At 39.8% G+C, this 9,171-nt stretch overlaps 1 protein-coding gene across 1 annotated transcript in view; it reads right to left on the bottom strand.

The window, feature by feature from the left end:
• The window catches only part of Bulli (regulator of MON1-CCZ1 complex protein bulli), a 3,817-nt gene extending 1,237 nt beyond the window's left edge, over nt 1–2,580 (bottom strand). The window contains exons 1-10 of the mRNA XM_076426202.1: nt 2,448–2,580; nt 2,068–2,373; nt 1,799–1,973; nt 1,564–1,723; nt 1,384–1,489; nt 1,150–1,303; nt 988–1,051; nt 674–893; nt 444–607; nt 99–374 (exon numbers count right to left, since the gene is read on the bottom strand). Of these exons, the coding sequence (XP_076282317.1) occupies nt 99–374; nt 444–607; nt 674–893; nt 988–1,051; nt 1,150–1,303; nt 1,384–1,489; nt 1,564–1,723; nt 1,799–1,973; nt 2,068–2,373; nt 2,448–2,567 (1,745 nt within the window). The 5' untranslated portion in view covers nt 2,568–2,580. The remainder of the gene's footprint in view (nt 1–98; nt 375–443; nt 608–673; nt 894–987; nt 1,052–1,149; nt 1,304–1,383; nt 1,490–1,563; nt 1,724–1,798; nt 1,974–2,067; nt 2,374–2,447) is intronic.
• Between the last annotated feature and the right edge of the window lie 6,591 nt (nt 2,581–9,171).

The following is a 9,171-nucleotide window of genomic DNA, read 5'->3' on the forward strand; positions in this document are numbered from 1 at the left end:
GTGTTCTTGGTAAGCGGCAGAGTAGTAAGTAATCATTATTTATTAGACAGCTACTTATCAAATGCTTACTGTATAAGGGTAGCGATAATACAACTTACCGCAATGCTTGTAAAATATGACCTTTCGAAAGAAGGACTTCGATTATTTCTTCGTGAGCGTTCCCCAATCTTTTCAGCATGTCCAAGGCAAGCTGATGGGCAGCCGGATAAAGGTTCTCCAAAGAAAGCAACAAACACGCCAGAGGTTTCGAATCTGCTACCACATGATATTGCAGCAACTGATGAAGCTGGTAGTATGCTTTCCGTTGCACTAATGTCGTGATCACTAACTCGTGTAAGTAATGCTGCACGGGTATTCCGTGTTCCGCCAACGATCTAGGATAACAGAAACGTTAGGGACATTGTTCAGTGAGCGGTAAACAACACCGAGAGTACACAGCTTACCTGATGTACTCCAGAAGAACCCACACGATCATTTTTGGCTCGATCGTATTTTCTGGGGATAATATGTAGCTGTAAGTGTCGCTCTGGTCGAGTAGAAGTTTATATTTGTAGTTCTCTGGCGGTGCACCGATGCTTTTCACGTTGTTTTGTAAAGGAGTTCCCATCTAGAGCAAACAATATCTAGTAAAGAAGGTTTCCGATACAGGAAACAATTAACAAAATAGAATTACCTGACTTTGAATTTCGCTTTCCAAATAATTCCTATATACGGAATTCAGTTTATCGAATATAATCGGCATGTCCATCAAACTAACAGGCAGCTGCATCATGAAATTCTGCAGCTCTTGTACCAACACCTTTTTCGCGTTCGTCCGTTGCATTAGAAATTCTACCAACAACACTTTGTCGGTGATCAGTTTCACCAACGCTTCCAGTTTCAGTTCCACGTACCTAACAAACAATTATTACTCTATTCGTTCTACGTGTGTTTCTTTCGTTTGATTATTGTAATACGCTGTATTCGAATTTTAAAGGACTTACCTACCATAGGCAACCTAGCTTCACATCTATCACGATATTTGGCTGAAACACAACCCAGTTCGGTGAATCTATGAAACGTTCAGGAAACCCAACAGCTTATCTATGCACGGTTCGGTATTATAAGTTAGAAATTAAATATTGTACACGTTCTCTTTGTCAAGGATACACAGTTGGCAAGGTTGATACGCTTGCTCCGATAAAGTTGCCCCCGGCACCTTCAAATTGTACGGTTTGATGGGTTTCGCTGGTGCTACGCTGCTATGATGCATTACAGTTCCATCGCTCACTCCCGGCAACATAATGTCAAAAATCATTGAGGTCTGTAAACCAATGATTCCATCGTTTTAGTTTCCACTTCTGTCCCCAGTTTTCAATATTAGTCTCATGCTAGTTTACTAACTTTTGAAGCTTGATGATGGACGATGATAAGATTGTCTACGACGTTAATAGCAAATCTACCATTGACGTCGAGTTGTAAAATATGACTCCGCTTGATCGTTGTCATCCTGCGATAATAAAAGATCAGCTAGAACACGAATAGGCTAACCACTACTGTGAAATATGCGAATATTATATTTACTTGTGGACAGTGTATACATAAACGGATGCAGTTCCCGTTGAACGATTTGCTCCTGGTTGATGTCGCAATAAGATAATACAAGGTGTTCCGTACAAAACTGCTAACGCCACGTCCCGCTCGCAAACCGCCAGCTTCCCAGGTTTCATTGCGCCAGGCTCCACTAAAGCAATTAATTATAATTCTCTTCTCGTCACATTGTCTGCGATTATTAATTAATAACTCTAGTTTCTCTCACTTTCAAATTTTGTCAATTTATGAAGATTTCCAGGTGTTACGTGCAACGCCTGCATCTGATTGCCCATTGTACCAGACGATAATAGTACCAAGTAGCTTTGCGGGCAATAGACAAACCAATTTACACCTAGAATTAGGCATTTCAGTGCCCGAACATTTCGTTTCTCTGAATTTACCTGAAATATTAACAAATCCACAAAATATTCGTGTCTATTTTCATGATCGGGTCGTTGCAAATTAGTCAATCATACAAAATGCTCTCTTTCCTACTTGAAATAGCTCGACTCCGTAATCAGTGACAAATAGTATTTCATTTCCATGTGTCCAAACGAATCCCAATATAGTTGCGTTCTTTCCTTTACATGGTTGCGAATATTCAATATTATCTAATCCTGCGACGGGAGAATAATTAACAAATTCTACCGATGCATTAGAACGTTGTATAGCTAAGATATTCATGTCGGGAGAAAACTTGATGGAAATCACAGGTCCTTTATCTTCCATTCTAAAGTTTATGTTATGGTTCGGTCCTTTCACCAATACACTCGCAACTCCTCCTGATCGAACAGCAAATACCTAAACGCAGTATATTTTGTTTTAACGTCTTTGTAATACGGTAGTAATTGATACTCTTATTTTTGTTTACTTACTTGTTGCTTCGAATCATCGAAAAATACATTTGTAAGACAACTGACCGATTCAAATTTAATTGGATCAGAAGACAGCTCCAAGTAATGATCACCGTTTGTATCTTGCTCCTCAGTTGCCATGTCACACTGATTACCACGAAAATTTTATATTGTATATATATATATTCCTTCTGTTGAATTCTGTAAAAGTTGCATGTTTAAATTAAAGGAGAGTGAACCAAATGAAATTTTCAATATTTATAATACATATACCTCTGTTAGTAGGCAATTGCGTTTTATTTCCAGATCTTCATCAATGTATTATTTCGCAAACATTTTCTATGTAATTAAGGAATAAACATTTTCTAAGGTTAAATCACACTTTAGTAAATACAACAAAATATTGAATATTATTAAGATATTTTTAGATAGAACACCCTGTTTCTTAATCGTACACAGAAAAGGTTTTAACCGTCCGATCATAAAGCAGCAACATGTAAAATATTGATAACAATCACTTCTACCATAAGAACACAACTGAACACAACTCGCAATTTACAGCCGATGACACCAATTGGTACCAATCGTAACAGTGACGTGACGTGACACACAGTGACACATGCGTGCACATGCGTGACACTGTGATCGACACCAGAGAGGATATGAGAGTGCTCTGCAGCAATAACCTAAAACTTGCGATATGTCAATTATGTTTGTCATTTCATCGTCGTGTCCCCATCGCGCACGCGCAACGTTGCTCCCATTCGCCCCACTCCGCGCGACCAGTCTACGGCTAGAATGCTGGAATGGAATAGTGGAAGGGGTATGTAGGGGAGTATACCAGAGTATACCCATGGGTGAAGCAAAGAGGATTAGTCAGGATTAGATTAGTCCCAATTAGTCCTCTTCAGTCCTCTTTGGTGAGAAGCAGCAACAGCAACATGTATTTTTCGAGCCAGCGTCGCCCAGGTCTGTGCAGGTCTGTATAATAAGACAATCCTCTTTTCAACCATTTTCAACCAAGAAGAAATGCGGTGAAAGCAGCACTGTACTCGAGCGATTCACGGGAGGAGTTACGAAGAAAAGCTGATCTTCCAGAACCTGTTTATCAGATTTGTCCTGCAAATCATCTTCTGTGTTCGCGCAAGTCAAGGTTTGTAAAAATTTGACTAATAGTTGACTAATAAAGAAAAATAATCAAACTAAATGAAAAAATATAATATGTATTATTTCCTACTTAATTCATTTATTATCCCTTCTGATATTGAGTAGTCTGAATTTAAAATTATTAATTTTAAATTGTCAGTAAAAAGGACGAGTTTTGTGGTGTATATCAGTGTATATATATGTATTTGGTACAATAGAAATTTGTAGGGGCTCTGTTCCCCCACTCTCTTCGGTGCTGACATCTGCCACATTAGTGCGAACTACCCTCACCGACGATGCGGCCCTGTAAAACGACATTAGCCAATCACATCAGTAGACGCGACGGTACTGCCCTCTTAAACAAATGCAGCTTCGGCCGGCCGGCTGCCTTCAATTTGCCTTCGGCTATTGCCCTCCGCTATTAGACGGCAAAAATAGCTACTAATACGCGCGGAGAATCCCAGCCAGAAATCGAGAATTTGGTTATCAGGGTAGCGAGTAAATAGTAACTAGTCGATAGTTGAATTTAGTCGATAGTGTCCATCACTACAATTTACGTACAATTCTGGACAGTATATACAGAGAGGATAAGAGAGTGCTCACGCCCGGGTCTGAGTTGCCACCACTTTCTGGCACGCTCACGGTTAGCACGGAACAGCTCCTAGACCGACGGTAGAGCCCGTTTTTACCACGAAACAGCGACCATACCATGCAGCAGCATGTTTTAGCATGAAACAGAACCTTTACTAGCCTGTGGCATAAATCAGAACTAGCTTCAAACGATGCTTCGTGCGATATAACCATGTACAGTAATTTCTCGTTCGTTGCGAGTAAAAGCCTAATGGAAAATTAACAATTCCATCACTGCCATTACATACATTGTAAGAACTCACGGGCCTTTAAATTGTGCCGGCGACGGCGACACGCTTCGGTCACCCGATCCGTATTTCATTCTGTCCTTCTCTATGTTCGGCTCCCTATTGAAGTCTCGCTCGGCGCGGTCGGCGTGTATCTGGACGCAGTCATAAATCACGAAAGGCTTCCCTATTTGCTCGTTGCGAACTCAAACCCCCGGCAGTTTCGCAACGAACGAGAAATTACTGTATTAGAAATTGCTAAAATTCGATGCGGTAATACATAATTCTAACAAATATTAATAAGTAGTTTTTTATTAGAGGAACGCCTGTGGACTTGACATAAAAAGTGTATAGAATTGACATAAAGAGTAATAAAAATAACAATTGCAATTAAAATCACAATAAACATAATAAAAATTAAAATTGCAATTACAATTAAAATCACAATAAAAAAAGATTAAATGAGTTTAAGTGCCGATACACTATTTTTAACATATAAAAAGTATTAATGAGGAATATAAATATTGTTACTTATTGTGGCTTCTAAATTATTTATAGAATTTATTTTGCATAAAGATCCGCAGTCTGCGTACTTATCACACACATTTTAAATCAGAATAACTTTTTTATGAATGGAGCAAACGACTTCAATTTCTCTGTAAGGCTAGAATAAGAAATGGTTTAGTAAATGATGTCTAAAAAATATGTTGAAAATTGAGTAAAAAATATGTTGGAAATTGGAATTGCGAAAAAAATAGTGAAAATTGATTTTTACAACTTGTTTAGCTCGGCCAATAACGAAAGTTTAAGAGATGTGTTTGGTAAGCTCGTATTATTATCTCGTTGATTTGAATTATAAACGATTAAAAGTGGTGAAAAGGCCGAATGTCATGGAAAATTGCAATTTTTATTCTACGACTTCGAATAAATCCACGAATAATTTTACGAATAAAACCACTATGCACATGCCTTTTTTTAATCGGAATAACGCGACGAAGCAACCGCGTCACTTACATGAAAGAAATATGAAAAATAAATAAGGTCTGCAATTCACTTGTTAGTGGTTTCATGCCGATATACCTGGCTGGCCGTCGGCCGTCGGGTTGCCCAGCCGCGTTTATTGCACCACTTGGCTAAGGCTCCCGAGGCCCTCGTCACATCATCGCCCTAGCCAGCAGAGATGGGCAAAAATTGTATTTGAATACAAATTTCGAGGATACTTTCACGAGTAAAACCACTAGACACAGTCCGAATTCTATCGAGTTTAGTCTTTTCTTAATCGGAAGAACCCCGCGAACTGGCTCGTGTCACTTTCGTGAGGGCATCACGAAAAATAAACAAGTTCAGCATTCACTTGTCAGCAGTGATGCCAGAGCTGTGGTACTATAAACCAGTGTGTCCAGACAGGGGTAATCGAAAAGGAATCGGGGGGAATACAAGTACCCCCTCTCTGATGACCAGAGTAATATGTGACACGTTGCGCGACGAGAATAGAGTGAGGCAGAGTGGAATGAGGCGAATGGAAGACACGTTGCGCGTGCGCGGTAGGTACTGAACGGTGGAATAGGATAGTGGAAGGGGATAAGGTGGAGAGCCTGGAAGGGGAAAAGATGTTGGTTTCACCATCAATCTGGCCACACTGTACTAAACCATACTGAACCATACCCCCACCATAGCCTACTATTGCCCCTCCGTTGTTTTCCAACGCGCCCGCGCGCTACACTACCAGCGTACCTCTCCGGATACAGTCACTGATATGTATATATGTATATCAGTGGATACAGTAGAGTGATACGCTGGTAGTGTAGCGCGCGGGCGCGTTGGAAAGGAACGTAGGGGCGATAGTAGGCTATGGTGGGGGTATGGTTTAGTACCACAGTACCGCGGCTCTGGCATCACTGCTTGTCAGCGGTTTCATGCCGAGCTACCTGGCTGGCCGGGGGGACTCAGAACCCGGGCGTGAGCACTCTCATATCCTCTCTGGTATACATATATTGGCTAAATTAAACGCGATGATATAACTAGTATATTTCGGTTATATGTAACTGATATTCAAACTTTATTGTATTTTGCTGAAATCGTTCTTTATTATTACGTTTTTACACATTTCAATATGGTACAAATGCATAAAAGCCATAATTTAATAGTAAAAATAGTCGAGAACGTTATTCAACATATACAGGGTGTCCCAAAACAAGTGAAAATCCCGAAAGGGGGTGGTTCCTGAGACCATTCTAAGAGACATTTTCCTTTGCACCAATGTCAACTGCGGCTTTGTTTAGGAGTTATTAACGAAAAACACGGACCAATCAGAGCGCGCCCTGGCCCGGCGCGACAAGCCGCGCCGGCAAGCGAGTGTCGGCGGTACGCCGCGACATCGCAACGAACAAGAGTTTCTCGATAATGTGAACCCTCTCCGATTTCGATGAGCTTTGGATAGTCTTTGGAAGTCTAAAGAGAAATGTTGTTCAGAATCATGGTCTTGACAACATATCCAAAGCTCATCGAAATCGGAGAGGGTTCACAATATCGAGAAACTCTTGTTCGTTGCGATGTCGCGGCGTACCGCCGACACTCGCTTGCCGGCGCGGCTTGTCGCGCCGGGCCAGGGCGCGCTCTGATTGGTCCGTGTTTTTCGTTAATAACTCCTAAACAAAGCCGCAGTTGACATTGGTGCAAAGGAAAATGTCTCTTAGAATGGTCTCAGGAACCACCCCCTTTCGGGATTTTCACTTGTTTTGGGACACCCTGTATATGAAGAAATAAAAGATTCCTTCAATCACTGCGTCACCTTTGGAATTCCACAAACGAACAGAATAATTATTCTTACTTTAACATTATTTTACCTAAATAAAAGTATAACTTTCTTTCACAGTGAGTGAAAATATATCTATAATATACAGGATGGGGCAATAACTAAGTCCACCTTGAATATCTCCGTTATTTGCAATAATATGGAAAAATGTTATCAACAAAAATTGCACGGTACAGGGGGGGGGGGACATGTTGTGACAAAAACATTTTTTGCGTGGGTGGAGGCATAGAGGAGATTTCAAGGTCACCTTGATTTTTTTTAACAGAATGTCCTATTTTTGATCTAATTCTGAGTATAAAAGTGTTGACCTTCATATGTCCTAAACCTAACAGTTAACGAGATATTATCCAAAGAAGAATGAAAATTATTTCGATAATATCTCGTTAACCATTCGATTTAGGACATATGGAGGTCAATACATTTTTACTCAGAATTCGATGTTCTATCGATTCGTGATACAAAAAGTAGGTGCTTCCATTTTAAAAAATCAAGGTGACCTTCGAATCTCCTGTATGCCTCCACCCACGCAAAAAATGTCTTTTTAACAACATGTCCCCCCCTGTACCGTGCAATTTTTGTTGATAACATTTTTCCATATTATTGCAAATAACGGAGATATTCAAGGTGGACATAGTTATTGCCCCACCCTGTGTATTTTTATTTTTATTAGGCACGTTTATATAGTTCCTTCGAAGATACGAGACGGAATCAAGTCGAATTCATTCAAAATAAAATTCATTAACTTTCATAGAACAAAAAACAAGAATTTCGTATGATTTTTACATAGTCGAATAGTTTCTATATATATTTTAAATATTACTATAATAATACTAAAGGAAAAGCATAACATCGGAATATATGTTATCATCTTCTCGGCTATTTTCTATCGATAGAAGAACCTCTAATAATCTTCGAAAGCATTGCATGGCAGGTATATCGGCGCTAACACAGCCAGAGTCGCCAGACTTGTGTCCCCACTCCCCACTCTACCTTCCCCTTCTACGACGTTATTCCCGGCCACGTGACGCGTCCGGTACTGGCAGAGAGAGAGGGTAACTTTTTCCCCTGAATCCGTGCTCCCTCGTCTCATCTGGCGACTCCGAACATAGCAAGATCGCGACCGAAAACGAGGAATACATAATCGGTCGGCAAGCATCAACTGCCGCAAAGCCTCTTTATTTCGCTACGAATAAATGTTTACAAAAACAAAAGTGAGCTAAAATAAGGTAGGTATATCGAACTAAAACGAAAATTCTTATAGAATTTCACTTTGTCTATATTATATCTTTTAACTTATCGGAACTATTCATATACAGAAGATAAAGTTCTATTTTATTTAAATTTCGCAAATTTCACCTACAAAAATATATGTATAAATTTTCTAGATTCTTTTCAAAGATCCGCAGTTCGTTACTAATGCACCAATGAGATTTCTTTATCGATAATGAAAAGGGGGAGAAACGTTGGTAAATAATACGGATCAATGTCGTTCGATCGTCTAGTTGACATTCTAGCCACTTAGCTGTCAAGTCAAATCCATGTGGAACCTGGAACCTCATGAAAACGATATGACAATGATTAACGAAAGTGCGATGCAAGGGACAATATTCGTAATCCTTTCTACCAGTGCGTAGCTAGGGCTAATATCACATTTTCTCAGACGCAAAACGTATTGCATACCGAATTGTCAACGATGGCTAAACTGAAAGTATAATAGTTAGAGAGTTTCGGCAGCGTATCGAAGTAATAATTGCAAGTTCGTATGAAAATCTGATAAAAAAAAGTCTCTCACGAAAGTATTTGATCGAGACAGCAACCATGTTGAACGCGAAATAGTCAAAACAGTCACTGATCTCAAAGTGTATTCAGACTTTGAGTATTTGGAGAACACGTGTCAGCTTTCCCGACGAAAAGATAAATGTTGAGA

This window comes from Lasioglossum baleicum, chromosome 6 (assembly GCF_051020765.1).
Source record: "Lasioglossum baleicum chromosome 6, iyLasBale1, whole genome shotgun sequence".
In the NCBI taxonomy this organism is placed as follows: domain Eukaryota; kingdom Metazoa; phylum Arthropoda; class Insecta; order Hymenoptera; family Halictidae; genus Lasioglossum; species Lasioglossum baleicum.